At 37.9% G+C, this 19,787-nt stretch overlaps 1 protein-coding gene across 4 annotated transcripts in view; it reads left to right on the top strand.

Moving 5' to 3' along the window:
• The window catches only part of RIC1 (RIC1 homolog, RAB6A GEF complex partner 1), a 138,077-nt gene extending 119,918 nt beyond the window's left edge, over window positions 1–18,159 (top strand). For all 4 annotated transcript variants that reach the window (XM_059071810.2, XM_059071808.2, XM_059071809.2 and 1 more), the window contains 9 exons: window positions 4,336–4,452; window positions 4,938–5,666; window positions 7,296–7,454; window positions 7,537–7,673; window positions 10,170–10,456; window positions 11,320–11,511; window positions 14,122–14,299; window positions 14,454–14,642; window positions 15,483–18,159. In XM_059071810.2, the coding sequence (XP_058927793.1) occupies window positions 4,336–4,452; window positions 4,938–5,666; window positions 7,296–7,454; window positions 7,537–7,673; window positions 10,170–10,456; window positions 11,320–11,511; window positions 14,122–14,299; window positions 14,454–14,642; window positions 15,483–15,771 (2,277 nt within the window). In that variant the 3' untranslated portion in view covers window positions 15,772–18,159. The remainder of the gene's footprint in view (window positions 1–4,335; window positions 4,453–4,937; window positions 5,667–7,295; window positions 7,455–7,536; window positions 7,674–10,169; window positions 10,457–11,319; window positions 11,512–14,121; window positions 14,300–14,453; window positions 14,643–15,482) is intronic.
• The last annotated feature ends 1,628 nt before the right edge of the window (window positions 18,160–19,787 follow it).

Below are 19,787 nucleotides of genomic sequence, written 5' to 3'. Positions count from 1 at the left end.
CTAAACAAACATGGTTTCTGCTCATACTATAAAGAAACAATTACATACATAATTAATTACAATTGTGATGTGTGTACCAAAAAGTAATATAGCTTACTGTGTATAACAAAAACCTGGAGTAGTCTAAGCAATCACAGATTTCTATATCATTTAAATTGAAACCTGAAGAACAGGTGGCGGTTATCTAAGTAAAGAAGGGGACTTTCAGGCAGAAGGAACCGTATTCAAAGGCCCATAGATAAGAGAGAACATGACGCATTCAGGGAATTGGAAGAAATTTCAGAGTGACTGGAACATAGAGTATGAGAGGATGAGAGTCTTATTGATAATACGGACTTTGGAGTTTGTCTTAATGTCTAAAGCGTTTTAAGCTGGATGTTACTAGATCTAAGCTTTATAATGTTAGGGAAAACATTACAAAGGAGGAAAATGAAACAGAATGGGACAAAACTGGATGTAGGGAGAGCAACTGAAAGGCCATTGTAAAGATCTAGGTGAATGGTGTCTGTGGCCCGAACTTGGGTAGGGAAAAGAAGATGGAAAGAAATGAAAGGAATATGACATATAGAGGACCCCGTGATTAGTTAATTATGAGCAAAGAAAAGGGATAATCCCATAGCTTCTGGTTAAAGTAGCTGTGTAGGTAGCAGTGTCACCAGGACCCCCCAGGTATTATAACTTTCTATTCCAAGCCTCCTTCCATTATACCACTGGTTTCCAAACTTCATGTCAATGTGGAACCCATTTTCAAAGGAAAGTTCTGTGTGGATTTGTCATCCCTGTCTGCCCAGTCAGTCTTTTACTTCCTATTAAGGCACTTCCACTGAGTGCATTTAAAATACAGGTCCCATTTTTCTCTGCAAACTCTATTTCATGTAACAAGATAGTCCTAGTTGATAAGGGGAAGTTATCTTTTACAGAAGAACTCTAGCTAAAAGATATGGAAGGAATGTAAGAATTTAAGAATCACCATTTTGCAGCCCGTGAAGAAATGAGTGATTCAGGCAGTGATCATTGGATGAAACCAATGAAAGGTTGATGGGAACTTTACAATGAAGGTATCGAGTTGTCATGGCCAAGCCTTATTAATCAATTTTAACATCACTAAAAGTGGGAGAACCAGATGTGGCATGCTTCCTGGGGTGAAGCAGTCTGAAGTTCATGTGAAGAATTACTAGCAAAAACATTGAGCCTGATCTGAATCAAGCTTCTAGAGTTACCTTCTATTCACAGAAAATACAGGGAAAGAGGTTTAGTTTAATAATATTCTGTAGGAAAGCTGCAGGTCAATAATGTGGAGGAAAAGAGAAAAGATTCTTCTAAATAAGACTTTAGAGCTATAACAACAAAATGCACGTGTAAGTTCATTTGTATCTTGATTCAAATACGCTATATATAAAAAGACACTGTTAAAACAATTTGCAGTGTTTAAATGTGAACTAAGGAATAGTTGTAAGTTTTATTACATTTAGATGTGATGTTGGCGTTGTGATTATATAAGCAAATATCCATATATTTTAGAGATGCCTATTAAATGTATAGGGGTAAAATGGCATGGTATCTTCTTTTAAAATGCTTTGGCAACCTTTAGGGAACCAGGCATATGAATAAAAAGAACACATTAAAACCAAAAAAATAAAAATAAAAAAATAAAATGCTTTGGCGAAATAAATAAACAGAAAAGAGGGTTAGGTGGAGCAAACCTTGATCGTTTGAATCTGGATGATGGGAATAAGGGGGGGCTGTTTGTTGTACATTTTACATACTTTTTATCATGTTTGGAGTTGTCATATTAGAAAAAAAAGGAGGACTCCTTGTATATCCTAGATATAGTAGGCAATCAAGTGGCATCAGTAATACTGGGTGCCCGATTTTAAGAGGGCCCTGTACAAAGAGGAGATACTTAACTTGGTAAAGAGCAGATTAAGAAGTAAGTTGAAATATAATAGGAAATAGACTGATTACATCTTGCACAGAGGGAAGACCAAGATTTAAAGCAAAGCAAGTCTTGATTTAACAACAAAAAACTAGCACTAAGAATTGTTCAACAGTAGGTGGCCTTCACTGAGGAGAGAGGTGAGCACCTCGTCTCTGAAGCTCCCAATGAGAATTATCTACCAGGGAGTTTTTAGGGTAAGAGATGGTATGTTGGGTTCCTTCAAATTTAGGATTTTGAGGATACATGTAGTCCCTGCTTGTATGTTACAGTCAGTTTCTGAAAAGTTCATTAAAGTTGCCTGAGAGGGCTGTCGTCACCTGTTTTTATATATTGTAATATTAGTAGAAAATGTTGACTGCATGTAGAGCTGAAGGAAAAAAAAGAATTTTGCTTTTTTAAAAAATGAAGTAGTATAAAATGTAGTGAATTTACCGTCTTAAAACTTAAAAGTGTTCATTATGAACATTAATCAGATTTTAGTGAACTTCAGTAAATGCTCTTTAGGTCTTTTGAAGTGTTTGAGGAGTTTGTCCCTATGCCAGTCCCCAAGCAGTCATACTGTTTGATTCTTGGCATTGCATATTCTTTTTCCTCTACTCTCTAGCGCTTATAATTCCCACACAGCTTTTAAATTCCATTTTTCTGTCTCTTACCTGCAAGTTATTTGCTTTTTCTCGTGTGTTAGGGACAGATGTTCAATTTTTAGTTTTCATGTCATTATGTGCTAAGTGGGGAAATGAAGATTTCTTTCCAAATAAAATTCTTGAGTTTTGTGACAGTTGCTTGGAGATTTTGTAGAGTTTATTTTTTAAATTCCTACTTTGTAAATTAACAGCAGTTCATATCATGCTTACTACCTACCTGGATATGATCTAAAGCAAAAAAGAATAACAAAGTCTGTGAGTATTCTGTACCCTTTTGCCATTTCTTTATACACAATACCTTGTGTCTTAGAGCAGTGCAAAAGAGCATTTCATATATCTGAGTGTTTTTTTCAAGTAGAATACATAGGGTGATGGTTGTTTTCTTTACCAAACCCTAAATGATAATCAGCAGCTTAAATTCATCCAACCAGCAAGAGTCAAAGCTGGGACATAATCCATGTCTTCTGAATAATCATCCTTTCCTTCTTAAAACTCTTTCCTTCTTTGGTTTGTGACATCATGCTCTATTTCTCTTCTTGCCTTCAAAAGCTTAGACAATGGCCCTCTGCTCTTTTGCCTCCCATATACTTTGGCTTAGAAAACTCATCTGTTTCCTTCAGTTTACCAGCTTTACCTTTATGGTTATGATTCTGGTATTCATCTCCAGTTTAGTCATCTCTCACAACGTTTTTACTTGAAAGTCTTAAGATTCTTTCTAATTTAAAATGGGCAATAGAAGGAAACTCTTCAGTTTCCCTTCCCTAAACTATTTTCTCCTCCTAACTTCTATCAGTGATAACTGCAACTTCTCTAGCACCTCACCTAAATTCAGTTCCCTGAAATCTTCTTTGATTCAGCTTTCTTTTTCTACCCTTCATGTCTAGAATATAAGTAAGCTTTTGTTTTGTTTTGTTTTCATCAAAATGCTTTTTCCTCTTTACAAGTGAAAATGACTTGATGTCTGAGATTCATTTTAAAACAGTGCTCCTGAAACTTAAAGCTGGGTGATAGGGTTCAATGAAAATCATTATACTAGTTTCTCTACTTTGGAGTTTGATTGAAATTTTCCTTAATAAAAAGGCAGACTATTTCCTTCATTCTTGAAATCACCACCCATGATATCTTCCTCTCCTCAGTAATCCATCCTGAATAACTCAGAATTTTTAATAACTCCCTTATTCAAGGACCATATATAGTGGCTTATTTCCTGCTATATTTTTACCTGACTTTCCAAGCCCTCTTTGAAGGTCAGTTACCATCAGCATTTTTTCTCATAATATCCTTAATTTAGCCAGATAGTTCTCACTTTCCCAGCACAACTATTTTATCCTACCTCTGTGTCGTTTATATTGCATTCTTCAACTAAAGTACCAACGCTTTTACTCCCACCCGTGTATGTTAACCTCACCCGTCAAGTCCCACCTCATCCTTTAAGCCCTGTCTAGCTGTGCCTGCCAGGTCACTGAAGCGATGTCTCATTTTTATGAACTTCTGAAGGTCTCTTAGTTTTTCCAGGATAATTCATCTCTGCCCTCAATTTTATGTTTACTTGCATTGTTCATTAATTACATTGTGTTAAGCTTGTTCTACCCTAGCCAGACAGTTCCTTGTTCTTCCACAGAGCCTAGCAGAATGACTGTACATAGTACACACTCAATATTGTTGTTTAACCTGTAAACCTTATGCATTGGTGGGGGAGATGCTGAAAACATACCTATTAATTTTTATGAATACAATTTATTTTTCTTTCAGGCTCGTGATGCAGAGAGCATTATGCTAAATCTTGCAGGACAGCTCATCATGATGCAGAGGGACAGATCAGGCCCTCAGATCCGGGAGAAGGACAGTAACCCTAACCAAAGGAAACTTGTGAGTAAAGTACAAGTCATTTAAAACGTTAAGAATGTATGGGAGGAGGATGAAGGAATAAAAGAATTTAAGAGGAGAGTATTATCTTGTGATTTGGAAAGTGAGTAAGTACATAAAATAAGTCTTAAGCCTCTGGGTAACAAGACTGTGAAGGGTGGAAGATAAGGTCCTAAAATGATAATAAAATGCTCTGTATGCCAGATGTTACTGCTTAGGCATTATTATTTACAAATTCTAATGGAAAAACAGGATGAATTGGTGAAGTTCCTTGGGGTGGGGGGGTGTTCTTTGGGGGGTTTTTTAGATTTAAATACACATACTTTGAAAATCAGGGTACTATTATTAACTCTGACTCTAAATAAATTCCCCTAATTTTCCCCAAAATTTACACTATCATTTTGAAAGACTTGGGAAACTAGTACCTAGGATAACTTAGGAATCTACAAATTTAATAGGGAAAAAACTGATTTCTGTTTCTCCTCCAGCTGCCATTCTGTCCTCCTGTTGTACTAGCCCAGTCTGTTGAAAATGTCTGGACCACGTGTCGAGCAAATAAACAAAAGCGTCACCTTTTGGAGGCCCTCTGGCTGAGCTGTGGAGGTTCAGGGATGAAAGTCTGGCTCCCTCTCTTCCCTAGGGATCACCGTAAGCCTCATTCCTTCTTGTCCCAGCGGATCATGCTGCCTTTCCACATAAATATCTACCCTCTGGCTGTTCTGTTTGAAGATGCATTAGTCCTTGGTGCTGTCAATGACACTGTACTCTATGATTCTTTGTATACTCGGAACAGTGCTAGGGAACAGCTGGAGGTGCTCTTCCCTTTCTGTGTTGTGGAGAGAACCTCTCAGATCTACCTCCACCACATTCTACGTCAGCTGCTGGTGAGGAACCTTGGGGAACAAGCCTTGCTCTTAGCCCAGTCCTGTGCCGCATTACCTTACTTTCCTCACGTGCTGGAGCTCATGCTCCATGAAGTGCTGGAAGAAGAAGCTACCTCACGGGAGCCCATTCCCGACCCTCTGCTTCCCACTGTGGCAAAATTTATCACCGAGTTCCCACTCTTCCTGCAGACAGTTGTTCATTGTGCCAGGAAGACTGAATATGCCCTGTGGAATTACCTTTTTGCAGCCGTTGGAAACCCCAAGGACTTGTTTGAGGAATGTTTGATGGCTCAGGATTTGGATACTGCTGCCTCGTACCTTATTATTTTACAGGTAACAATTCTCTTCTTACAAAGGTAAAAGAATTATTGAGCGTAAACCCAGAGGAAAAGGAAGGCAAATGTCCTGTGTTGGCACTGTGATTGTGTTTAAAGAACTATTACAGTCATGTTTTCTGTTCAGTTTTTATCTTTCCTTTTGAAGAACTCAATCCTACCATATGATGGCAGAAATTTTCTTTACTATCATAAAGTAACATTGCAGGGTTGTGTTTTTTAAATCCTGTTTGTCCATAAATAGGCCTAAAACAAATTAATGAGTTTACAGTATTATTTTGAATAATACTTAAGTGTAGGTATACATACATGTATATACATATAATATAGCACATATAATCTGCATATATTACATGTATTATTTTGAATAATACTTAAGTGTATGTATACATATATGTATATACATATATCATAGTACATATAATGATCTGCATATATTACATAAGATTATTGAAATATAAGAAACATAATAATAAAGAATTATTTTGAATATCAGTGGGTTTGTCTGAGCCCTCCACAATAATCTCTCTCCTTACAGTGTGGAATTGCTGAGGGGACTCTGATTAGGCTCCCCATAGCAAGCAGGGAAGACCCAAACCTGCCGCAGTAATTACAGTTTTTCTCAAAGTAATGGGTTCTTTGAGACTCCTGAAAATTTGTTTCATTATACATTTGACAAAAGGGCTTTCCTATTAGTCTGATGTGAATTTGATAGGTTACATTTAAAAGTTCTTTAAAATTACTGCAGAGTTGTTTTCATTGATTAAAGAAGCCAACCATAAACCTGGTTTGAAATTCTGCCTGAAGCAGTTTTCCTGTCAGTTTATTTGCTTCATGGCAACTGATTGAAACCAGAGGGGGATATTCAGGTAGAAGCTGGGTGGCCCTGTGATCCTGCGATTACTTGGGTATTCTTAAAAGGCCACACAGTCATAAAAACAAACAATAAATGCAGCTGTTTTTTTGTTTTAGGTCACTCCTTAGACTTTCAGTGATCTCCCAAGCAATGGAATTAGAAACTTGATCAGAATTCCTAAGTTGCTGTGGATTGTAATTACAGTTGAACTTGCCTGTTAGGCACCTTTCCATGAAGGCCAAGGCAAGCAGCAAGTTTAAATTTGTGAAAAAATTACAGAGAATGCTCATTGTGTAGCAGGACTACATACTAATACCAAAGCTAAGTTTTTTTTTAGTCACATTCTCAGAAAACTCTGTCACAGGAAATAGACCTGAGCTTTTTTGGAGTCAGGGAGACAAATTTATATTCTTTTCTGTTGATCTTCAACAAGTTACTTAACTCAGTTTTCTCATCTGTAAAATGGGAATGATATACATATTTTGAGAGTCACTAGGAGAAATGAGAGAAGGTATGTAAGGTTTATGTAAGATATCTGGCAATAATGGGAGTTCAAGAAATCATACATTATATTACACCAGCAGAGTATTTGCCTCACTTTTCCTTGTATGGTACTTTTTAATGCTCCTTTTAATTTTACTGTTAAAGTATCCCCATGTTGTAGCTGCATTACTTCTCTGGGTTTAGGGCACCGTGGAGGTAAAGAATTGCTTATATCTCCCCAAGTCATTTGTAGTATAAAAGGAATTCTTGTCTTGGTTGTTTTTCTAGAACATGGAAGTCCCAGCAGTAAGTAGGCAACATGCCACCCTTCTGTTCAACACAGCCCTGGAACAAAGCAAGTGGGACCTGTGTCGACACATGATTCGATTTCTTAAAGCCATTGGCTCTGGAGAATCTGAGACGCCTCCATCCACACCTACAGCTCAGGTTGGTTGCAGAATTGCACAGCTTCTCTAGGCCATTACACCCACGTGGCATCTTCCTCTAACTGTACGGTGTGTAATCATAGGAACCCAGTTCAAGTGGTGGATTTGAGTTCTTCAGGAATCGAAGCATCAGTTTATCCCAGTCAGCTGAAAATGTTCCTGCTAGTAAATTCAGCTTACAGAAAACACTAAGTATGCCGTCTGGCCCTTCTGGAAAAAGGTAAAAGAATGAAGAGCCGTTACTAGTTTTAGGGCATTCTGTGTCACATTGCATTTCAGGGTATTTGTAAAATTGCATCTTGGGAAAACAGCTATTTGATCCAATTGCAATTCCTTTTTTCTTTTCTTTTCTTTTTTTTTTTTTTTTTTTTGCGGTACGCGGGCCTCTCACTGTTGTGGCCTCTCCCATTGCGGAGCACAGGCTCTGGACGTGCAGGCTTAGCAGCCATGGCTTATGGGCCCAGCTGCTCCACAGCATGTGGGATTTTTCCCGGACTGGGGCACGAACCTGTGTCCCCTGCATCGGCAGACGGACTCTCAACCACTGCACCACCAGGGAAGCCCAATTGCAATTCCGTTTTACATTCCCAAAAGGCTTCCCTTTTTTCTTTCTCCAAAGTTCACTTCTTTATTCTTTGTACAGTTTCTGCCCTTTATACTGGAGTAGCTCTTGGTGTGCCCAAGCTGAATGCCACTAACTTTAAATTACCTCTGATAATAGAGGACCAGAATAAAAAGGAAGGTAGATAAATCTGCAGATAATTCAAAAGACTTCTTACAGTCAGCAGTTTTACCCTTCTTTCCAACTATACCTCTTGACAAAAAGTAAAATTTAGTTCTCATGTACTTGACTCTCCTGTGACTCTTCTGAGTGGAGAAGTCATTAAACAGTGGAAGCCAAAAAGAAATGTATCCTGGAGCCTGAAACCTACATTACACATAGATGGGTTATTGTCTCCTGAGAGGTAACTATGAACTCATTCTGAATGTTGTAAAATAGAATTTCCTCCGCTTTGTGAGGTCCTTGTATTCCTTCCTGTGTTATTTGGTTCTGTGTGTATTCTTACTACAGTGCCCGACATGTAGTGAGAGCCTATTGAACATTTTTTATTGTGATGTTTTACTGCTTTTTCTTATCACATCCATTAATACAGCCCCATTCCCAGCACGCACGCACGCACACACACACACACACAAGCACACACAGTCATGGGCTATAAACAAGTTAAATGCAACCATGGAGGATTGTAAACAATTGCCAGGCAAACAGTAGCTTCTCAGCCATGCCCTGAATTTAAAAGTGCTGGCTAATATATACTAAGCACTCACTATGTGCTAGGCAAGGTTCTAAGCATTTCCATGTGTAGGTCTTTCAGTCCTTACAACAGCTCCATATGGGTAGATACTGTTGCACATTACACAGGTGAAAAACAGAGGCCCAGAAAAATAAACTTGCTTTATGTTCGTACAACTAATGTGTGGCAGAGCCAAGATCTGAATGCAGGCAGTCCTGCTCCAGTACTGCCTCTTGGTGAAAGCACCCCGTCACCCTGTGACCAGACCAGTTATACCACATCAGTTCATGTGAATACGGGACAATAGACTATATTTAGCAGTTAATTTTTAAAAATCCGTTTTTTTTTTTTTTTTTTTTTTTTTTATGAAACCTGGCTTTAAAAACTGTAACTGCTCTTCCTGATTGGAAGAAAATCAGAACTTTGGTACAATTTCAGGGGATCACAGATCTACAAAGCCTCAGATTAAACCTTTATCATAGAGTAAGGGGAGAATGGAGCTCTAAAAGGCCCACCCATTTAATGGGTGAGTAGATAGGGGGGATTCAGAGAAAGAAAGACAGTCATCAGAGAGGTGAGAGGGAAACCAAGAGTAGTGTTTTTGAAAGCAAGGGAGGAGTTTCCGGAAATAATGGGTGGGGACTTCCAGTTGAAGTGGTACGGTGAGGTCACATTTTGAAGCTTCTCTTGTACTCTAAACACATGGCAATAAGAGTTAAAGTGTAAAAATAGGAAACTAAAAAGATATAACCATGTTCAGAAGCAAGAAAAATGCCTCTGTGGACTAGGAGTAGAACAGAAACCGAAGGTTGAGTGGGGTCGAAGCTCCTGGCAGATCCTTGGGGGATCCTCCAGGCAGGAGCGTCCAGGAGTTGAGTTCCTTTGCAGAAAGCCGGGACATAACTGTCCCATGCGAGGAGGGAGACTGGCCTGTGTCACTGCCTAAATTAGGATTCTGGAGCAGGGCTACACCTTAGTGAATGCAGCCCAAAAATCCGTTTTGTTTTTATGTGTCTATAAAACTCACATTAAGAGACTTCATTTCAGTGTGCTTCTCTCTCGTTAGTTTCTTTGATCTGATCTTCCCTCTTTTCATTGGTCTTTTCAAATACAGCATTTATTTGCTCCCTTTCTTTCCTTTATCCAGACACAATCCTCTTCCTGGTTTGACTTTGTCAGTCTCCTGTTCTTTCCTATTCTATGTTTTCATTATACAAATATGTTTTAAGAGGCTACTATGATCCAGGTGTTGTTTAATAGATTGTGATATCACATGGAGAAGCCCTAATACTTCATCTTCAATCAGAATTAGATCTTAGATGTTTTACCTCCTTGTCAGTGTTTTCAGTGCTACTTCATAAAAGTATTTGAAGTCCTCCAGTGAAGATTGTTCTGTAGCTTTCTTGTGTTCCCATTTACAGATGGAGCAAAGACAGTGACTGTGCTGAGAACATGTATATTGATATGATGCTCTGGAGACATGCCCGGCATCTCTTAGAAGAAGTTCGGCTAAAGGATCTCGGCTGCTTTGCAGCCCAGCTGGGCTTTGAACTAATTAGTTGGCTATGCAAGGAACGTACCCGAGCTGCCCGAGTAGACAACTTTGTGTTAGCCCTGAAGAGACTCCACAAAGATTTCCTGTGGCCACTTCCCATCATCCCAGCTGCTTCTCTCAGTTCTCCTTTCAAAAATGGAAAATACCGAACAGGTAATGGTAGGCTTTGTGTTACTTGTACAGGGAGGATTGTATTTCGCTCCAAATATTTAGACATTTTGCTGTTAGTTGATATTCAGGGAAGTCTTTTCATTCCAAGGTCAGAACAGATAAAAGCTAACTTTTCGTGCATCACTTGGAACATCCACCATTTGACTAAGGATGTAAATAAAATAGAACGTATGTCTCTAGGTCTTATGACCTTGAAGTCTAATTTATAAATCCAACCAATTGTTGTATCAGATGATCAACAAGTTGAGCATTGACTGAACATAGAAGCTCCCACATTTTTTTTTGTAGGAAGGAGTTATTAATCACAGACCTCAAAATGAGCTAAATTGTGACTTACCTGACAGGACTTATTCCAGAGAAAGCATAAAAATGCATCTTGAGAGCTTGGACAATCTTCTAAATTAGGAGAGAGGACAAAGTGTAACTATTTTGATAAAAGAAAAAAGGTTTTTAGTTCAGGTCTTTTAAAGAAGACTGTTGTAATTATTATCACTTATGAAAATTCAAACAAAAACCTTTATTATGGCATTTGGGAACTTCAGGTCATGTTAAAACCAAGGAAAATCATTTAAAAATGAACAGAATAAAGTTTTGCCTGGTTCTGGTAAGATACATGATGATATAAGATGACTGCTGTGGGTGGCGTTATATAGTCAGTCCATTCTGTTACAGTTCCACATCCCTGATTCAGTGGATGGATGATGCAGTGTAGGGACAGTAATTAGCTCTGAATTTTAGTATTTGGGGTTGGTGAGGGAAGAGAAGCTGAAAGAACTAAATTGGAAATGGCAGTGTGTGCACCTTTAATTCCCATTTTTTTCTTTGTTTTTGGACCTACCTTGCAGTGGGAGAGCAGCTGTTAACGTGCCAGTCAGCTGACCCTTTTTTGAACCTTGAGATAGAGGCTGGCATCTCTAATGTCCAACGAAGTCAGAGCTGGCTCGGCAACATCGGCCCCATGCATCATGAAATAGACACAGCCTCATCCCATGGACCACAGATGCAAGATGCCTTCCTTTCACCTTTATCTAATAAAGGTAGATATCATTTTAAACCCAGCTGTTCTTCCTGTGGAGGAAAGTTTATATGCTATAGCGCTTCAGAGACAGAGCTTCACTCTTTTCTTTCAAGATATGTCCTTGAGGATTAGCCATTAGTATCTGCTGGAGAGGTGGATAGTTACTAGAACAAGGCCATATTGGCCTTGACGATACTTTGCCATGTTTATTTTAGATAAATGAAATAGGTAAATTCTCATTACAGCTCAGCAGTAATAAATGAAGCTTTGTAATCAACTTTGATGATACAGAAACACTAACTTTGAACCTCAAGTAAGCAAAATGTTATCCGTGTGTAAAGAATTCCATTCTTCTCATAGGTAGACCTGTATCATAAAAAATTGTACCCAGTTATCTTCTATTTTTTTATTTCACTGATACAAATTTATGGAAAAATTTTTTTCTCTTATAAATTCCTGCATGATATCCTTAATTTTGCCTCTTAGCCTTCAAAGCCAAAATATTACTGTATGACCCTTTATCAAAAAATGTGTGTCAACTTCTGCAATTATAGTAATGGTTACATTACAGATTGAAGAAGTTTTAAAGTGATTTGTGTTGTTTAGGTTTATGTAAGAACTTAAGTAGCAATTGGTCTGATTTTATGGAGTTTTATAATGGCCAGGCATTCACCTGATGTTTGATTTTCAGTGTGTCATCACTGTTACCGGAGCTTCTGCTATGTGGAGAGGCATATTGCTGCCATGACTTTCTTTTTAAATTTTGGTAGAATACATGTAAAATTTACTGTCTTAACCATTTTTAAGTGTACAGTTCAGTGGTATTAACTACATTTGTATTGTTGTGCAACCAACCTGCAAAACTCTTTTAATTCTTTTCATCTTGCAAAACCAAACTCTATACTCTGAATAACAGCTCCCCATCCCTCTCTCCCCCAGCTCCTGGCAACTACCATTCTATTTTCTGTCTCTGTGTATTTGTCTTTTTGTGTCTGGCTTCCTTCACTTAGCATAATGTTCTCAAAGTTCATCCCTGTTGTAGCATGCATTGAAATTTTCTTTCTTTTTAAGGCTGAATAATATTCCATTATTCATCCATCAGGGGACATTTGCATTGCTTCCACCTTTTGGTTATTGTGAGTTACGCTGTAATGAATGTGGGAGTACAGTGAACGTGGGAGGTCTCTTCAAGACCCTACTTTCAATTCTTTTGGGTATATACCCAGAAGTAGGATTGACAGATCATATGATAATTCTATTTTCAATTTCTTTCCCATAGCAGCTGTACCATTTTACATTCCTACCAACATTGGCAAGGATTCCAGTTTTGCCACATCCTCACGAACACTTATTTGCTGGTTTTGTTGATAGCAGCATCCTAATGGACGTGAGGTGGCATCATTGCTTTTTTTTTGAGAAAACTTTTTAAAGAGGTCACTTCAAACATATTTAAAAAGGAGAAATAATAGTATAATGGACACCCTCTCCCCAGCCCCCACTCTAGTTATTACCAACTCAGGAACAAATTTGTTTTATCCACTTTCCCCTTCCTGTATTATTGAACTAAATCCAAGACATGATATATTTTATCTGTGAACATTTCAGTATATATTTCTGAAGACTTTTTTTTTTTTTTTTTTATGGTACGCGGGCCTCTCACTGTTGTGGCCTCTCCCGTTGCGGAGCACAGGCTCCGGATGCGCAGGCTCAGTGGCCATGGCTCACGGGCCCAGCCACTCCGCAGCATGTGGGATCTTCCCAGACCGGGGCACGAACCTGTATCCTGTGCATCGGCAGGTGGACTCACAACCAGTACGCCACCAGGGAAGCCCCTGAAGACTCTTCTTGAAAATAATGATAATCATACCATTAACATCTCTCTAAAAATTTAATAGTAATTCCTTAATACCATCAAATATCCAGTAAATATTCAAATTCCAACTGTTTTATAATGTCATAATTTTTTTATGGTTTGAATCAAGATCCAAATCAGATTCGCACACTGTCATTATGTTTTTTAATTTTCTTTTTAGTGATTGTTTCCCCTCCCCATCTCTCTTTTTTTTCCCCTTGCAATTGATTCATTGAAGAAACTTGCTTCTGTGGATTTTCTCATGATGTGGATTTTAGGTTATTGCATCTTCATGGTTTAAACAGTTTCCTCTGTATTTCTTGTAAATTGGTAATTGAATCTAAAAACGTGATCGGGAATTCCCTGGTGGTCCAGTGGTTAGGACTCTGTACTCTCACTGCCGAGGGGGCCCAGGTTTAATCCCTGGTCAGGGAACTAAAATCCCACAAGCCGTGAAGCATGCCCCCAACCTCCCCCACCCCCACCCCCCGCAAAAAAAAAAAAAGACAAATTATTGCTAGGTTTTTTTTTTTTTTCTTCAGGTGGGCAAGACTACTTCTTAGGTAGTATGAAGGCACATAACGACTGGTTTCTCTAATAATTTTTTTTTATATCTACTACTATTAACATAACATTGGAGTTTTAGTAGTGGATTTAATGTTTTGGTCTCAAAATCCTGAAGAGAAATCAACATCTGAGAGACAGCTAATATTTATAATGAAAGGAAAACATTTTCTGCATGAAGCTAGTTTGTAACTTTTGGCAATTCTTCATCAGGTGATGAATGCAGTATTGGTTCAGCCACAGACTTGACTGAAAGTAGCTCCATGGTGGATGGAGACTGGACAATGGTGGATGAAAATTTCTCCACACTCAGTTTAACTCAGTCAGACCTAGAGCACATCTCCATGGAGTTGGCAAGTAAAGGGCCTCACAAATCCCAGGTTCAGCTTCGGTGAGTTTCTCAGCATTTTGAAAGCACAGAATGCCTGCTCAGGATATTTGGGCAAATTGGGTACGGAGAATACTTTCCCGATAATGATTGCCCTTATGTACATCTGTACATCATTTTTAGCATCAGTCATTTTTGTTTCTGCTTATATATGTAGGTATTTGCTACACATCTTCATGGAGGCAGGATGTCTGGACTGGTGTGTTGTTATAGGCCTGATTCTCAGAGAATCCTCAATAATCAACCAGATTTTGGTTATTATACAATCTTCAGAGGTAGATGGAGAGATGTTACAGAACATAAAGACAGGGCTGCATGCTGTGGACAGATGGGCCTCTACAGATTGGTAAGTGCTAGTTTCATTAGGTTTGTTATCTTCACTGTCCTTTGGTGAATCCTGTCCTTTCACATTAAGGCTTAATTCTGGTTCATTTATTTGGAGTTTTAGGTTGCTAGAAATAAAAACTCCTTTTGTATATTCATTTTAAAGGTTAGTTTCTTTAGTTACCATTTTATACCAGTTTAGATGAGTCATATCCATTGAGATAGTGTTGGTCAGTGAATACATGTCAGTGACTCAAGACTGATGCAGTACACATGATCTTAGAACTAGGGTGGAACTTGAGATTTTTAGTTCTGTCAAATTGAAGGTAATAAGCTAAAAACATCTGCTTTGAGAAGATAAAAATTTAAGGTCTGTGTGAATTTAACATTCCATGGCAATTACTAACAAGACCAAATTAATAGTAGTGAATGAAGTTAAAAGAGCCTGGGATTCTACCCCTTTGTCACCAGTTATGTGTGGATTTGGGATTTCCCTTACTTGGGTCTAGTTTTCCTTAATTGGTAGATTCATTCATGTTAAATGTTCTCTGAAGGTCCTGTTTTTCAAGTCTAAAATCCTATCAGTGCTTAGATTATAGAATATGATTTTTAATCGTAACAATGGATAAAGAATATCAGTCTTTGCTCTTTGTGGTCACACTTACATTATGTGCTGCTCCCTCTATGGTGGCCTTGGCACCTAAAAAGCCTTTCCTCCCGACCCTTCTGTGCCTCCTCCCCTCCCCCACAATCTTTCATCGACCTTACTATATCAGTGCTTAGTAGGAATTCATCCATAACATGCTAGGGAGCCTTTTGAATGTGGCAGAGGGAGAGCTAATTTCCTTTTTCTTCTACTTAGTCCTGGATATAAGCCATTTTTAAACATCATTAAGCCACAACTGCAGAAGCTCAATGAGATAACAGAAGAGCAGGTCCAGCCTGAAGCCTTCCAGCCAATAACTGTGGGTAAGACTCCTGAACAGACTAATCCCCGGGCAGAGGAGAACAGGAGCTCCTCCGGCCACGGGAGCATCCCCCAGGGCGAGGTCGGAGGTAGCAGTTTGGTCAGCCGGAAAGAGGAGGACACAACCCGAGCAGAGGAGGAGGAACCTTTTCAGGATGGGACTTACGACTGTTCTGTGTCCTAACAACAATGGGTGCCGTCACCATGGGCAGTATTAATTAGCAGCAGCATGCAGCTGAGGACACTGTGACGTAGTTGGATGATTTAACCAGGGCGAGAACTCAGCTCAGAGACTCTGGTAAGGTATTACTAAATTTTAACTAACTCTTTCTCCTCTAAGAAATCTCTTTGAGTCCATAAAAATGTGATATCAAAAAAATCATCTTTCATAAATTTTTTTAAGCTTCAGTGGAAGTAATAAAGAATATTGTACAGATGTACATGAGAATATTTTGGTTTTATTCTTAAAGGTTGGTAGCTCTTAAACCACAGGGATTGTTTTGCCCCAGATGAGCAAAACACTTTTCACTACTTACAGCTTCCTATGTTTTCTGGTTCAGCGTGTGTTCAGACTGCTTTTTAAAAACAAATGCTAAGGTGCTTGCTATAGCTCATCAGGTACTTGAGCTACCTGTATGCCCCCTTGGATCAAGAGCACTGGCCTCCCTAACTGGGCCTCTGAATAGATGCCTGCCCTAGCATAAGAGGTGCCTGTATGAAGGAGACATGCTCCTCTTCTAGCCTGTTAAATCCCGGTCCTGAATTGATGGAAGCTATTTACCTGCGAGTCAGTGTGCCTGCTTTTTAGCAAGCTTGGTTCCTGCTAGGTCAGCGTGGGCTGAGGTCTGAGGAGTTCTTATCAATTATGCTATTAGATACCACTAAACTATTTTATATCAAAGAATTGTTATCTTTTTGTGAGTACTCTTGTGTAAGTATACTCAAAGGCACTGTTCATATTTTTAGGGCTTGTACTATATAATTTGTAAGGTTTTATGCTGGATTCTGCATGGCTATAGATACTCACTCTTGGAACAAAGACAGGGCTTGCTCTTCTTTCCAAATATAAGCAGTCTTCATAGAGGAAGACAGGTTTATTGGCTTGGTCATAAGGTAACAGAAATGGTCACACTGATCATGAAATGAAACAGGTTTAGTGCAAATTAATGTAGTTTCTTATTTATTGCTTTTGTAAATTGAATAAAAATGGACTTTTATGTAAATAGACTGCTGAATCCTGTATTATCACGGCTACTAAAAATTAGTATGTAAAGAATGCGTTCTTCATTGTAACTTTTTAAATATTTTATGTATTTCTAGAAATGACAAACTTTAGTTTTCATACATTATGAAAACATGACTGCATACTCAATTGCTTTAGACTGAACACATACCCACTGTATGTACATCAATTACCTTATAACAGTATTAATTTAGATAGCTTGTTTGTACTGTGCAATTTGAACAAAGGAATGCAATGTTATTTTTTACAAAAATGAACTTATTTTTATAATAACAATGTATTTGATGTGGACCAAATTCATACCACTATGTAAAACAGCCTCTCTTCTCATAGTGCAGTTACAGTTTAGAAATAAAACTTGGTCCTCTATCCTTGCTTTTTAAAGTAAATGGCTAGCTCTAGTTGTCCTAGCCAGGTTTCCTTTGAAGGGAAACCCAAAACCATTTTGAAAATCCTCTGTTCATAATTCATCAAACGGTTTTAAATTATTGAGTTTGGTAATTTACTATCACTTAACTTTTTCACATTACAAGTGCAATAATTTCACATACAAAAACTCCTGAATGGGTGGAATATGTGATTACTGGTACCTGGTCCTTCTGGTGCTATGTTTATTTAAGCCTTTGTTTTAAACCACCTTTCCCTGAATTTTAAGTAGAAAATGTTTCCCATGTGAGTACATGCAGCCCAGCAAGAAACTAAACTGAAGAATTTCTTCTTCTGTGCTAGTCCATTAGGAGAAGAACTAGCATTACTTTTGTGTTTGGTGTGAGTATTTAGTCAATAAACATGACTTACCATTGTAAACAGCTATGATCTTTTTCAGGTATCCTAATGTGCTGCTGGGTTCATCTTGCACTCTTAAAAAAGCAGGGCACCAGTAAGTTAACTGTATTCCTGTGGTTAACGCCATGAACGAAACTTTTCTTGTATAAACTACTTGTTTTTCAACTAACAGATATAGGTGGCCCCAAGGCAAAAAAATTGGCAACTTTACAGAAAATTTCTCTTTGGTAATGTGTTACATACTTTAATTTTTTTAATTCATATTTTAATTTTGCCTTGTTTGGATCACATATCGACTGTTTAAGCCATAATTTTAAACAATGAATTTAAATATTCAGTATAACTATTTGAAGTTTAAATTATTTGCTGATACCAAAACAAGAAGTCATTTGGGGGTAGAGTCAACCTTTGCTTGTAATTAAAGTTGCTGCTACTTCTGTAATGTGTATTTTTTTACTTGGTAAAGGGCAATAAAACCATTACATGAACTTCTGTTTATTCATCATCTCAAATTAACAGCAATAAGTATATGTATTGAAAGTCATAAAAACATTCTTTTCATTGTATAATTCTCTTAGAATTTTCCTTATAACTAGAAATTTAGATTTAAAATGTGTATGCAGAATTATTTAGAATAGGAGCATCAAGAGTTGGCAGCATCCTAGAGGCATGGCAATAAATAGGCAATTGGAACAGATGGTCCATATTGGTGACATGGAAAATATTCAAAATACAGAAAAAATGATATAAAATTACACATACCAGAGGAAACTAGTCATCTCTAATACGTGCGACTAAAATAATAGGTGGAATTTTGACTTTTTCCTGTTCTCCTAAATCTGCTTTCTGTCTCTGAATTTGCCTGTTCTGGACATTTCATCTAAATGGACTTATATAATATGTGGCTTTTTCTGTCTGGCTTTCACTTAGCATGAGGTTTTCAACTTTGTATATTAGTAGTTCATTCCTTTTTAAGGCTAAATAATCCATTTTATGGATATACTACATGTTTATCCATTCATCAGTTGAGGGACATTTGGGTGGTTTCCACTTTTTGACCATCATTAATAATGAACATTGATGTACAAATTTCTGGGTGGACATATGTTTTCAGTTCCCTCTAGCAGTGGAAATGCTGGGTCATATAACTGGTTAATTTTTTTGAGGCAGTGCCTAATTACCAAGTGCCTGTGCCTTTTTTTTTTTTTTTTTTTTTTCTTAACATTTCCACTAGCAGTGGAGGAGGGTTCTGGTTTCTACTATCAGCACATGTTATTGTCTGTATTTTTGGTTATAGCCATCTAAGTTATGTATGAAGTGGTATCTTATGGTTTTGATTTACATTTCCCTGATGGCTAATGTCTTTTCGTATGATTATTAGCCATTCACATCTCTCAGGAGAAAAATATTTATTCACATCCTTTGCACATTTCACAAATGGGTCATTTATTGTTGGTTTGCAAGAGGTCTTTATATATTCTGGATACTAGACTTATCAGAGATATGATTTGCAAATATATTCTCATTCTGAGGGCTTTTCACTTTCTTGATACTGTCTTTTGAGGCAAAGAACTTTTTCATTTTGGTGAAGTCCAACTTTTTCTTTGGTTGCTTGAGCTTTTGGGTGTCATATCCAAGAAACCATTGCCTAATCCTAGGTTATGAAGATTTATGCCTGTGTTTTCTAATGAGAGTTTTAAATTTTAGCACCTGCATTTAGGCCTTTGATCCATTTTGAGTTAATTTTTGTATATGGTATGAAGTAAGAGGTCTATAACTTTGTTCTTTCGTGTGTGAATATTCAGTTGTTCCAGCACCATACACACAAAAGGTTTTTTTCCTATTGAATTGTCGGAAATCAATTGACTATAAATGTATGGGTTTATTTCTGAAACTGTCAGTTGTATTACATTGATCTCTGGGGTCTTTCCTTAATGCCGCTACCACGTCGTCTTGATTACTGTTGCTATTTAGTAGGAGATTTTGAATGTGTAAGTAAGTCATAAGTTTGTTTTTTTCAGGACCATTTTGGCTCTTCTGGGTCCCGTGCATTTCCATTTGAATTTTATTTTATTTTTTATTTTTTTTTTTTTTTGCGGTATGCGGGCCTCTCACTGCTGTGGCCTCTCCCGTTGCGGAGCACAGGCTCCGGACGCGCAGGCCCAGCAGCC

The sequence above is a fragment of the Kogia breviceps genome, chromosome 8 (assembly GCF_026419965.1).
Source record: "Kogia breviceps isolate mKogBre1 chromosome 8, mKogBre1 haplotype 1, whole genome shotgun sequence".
In the NCBI taxonomy this organism is placed as follows: domain Eukaryota; kingdom Metazoa; phylum Chordata; class Mammalia; order Artiodactyla; family Physeteridae; genus Kogia; species Kogia breviceps.
Note: the sequence above shows the minus strand (reverse complement) of the source record. Positions and strands in the feature narration are given on the sequence as shown.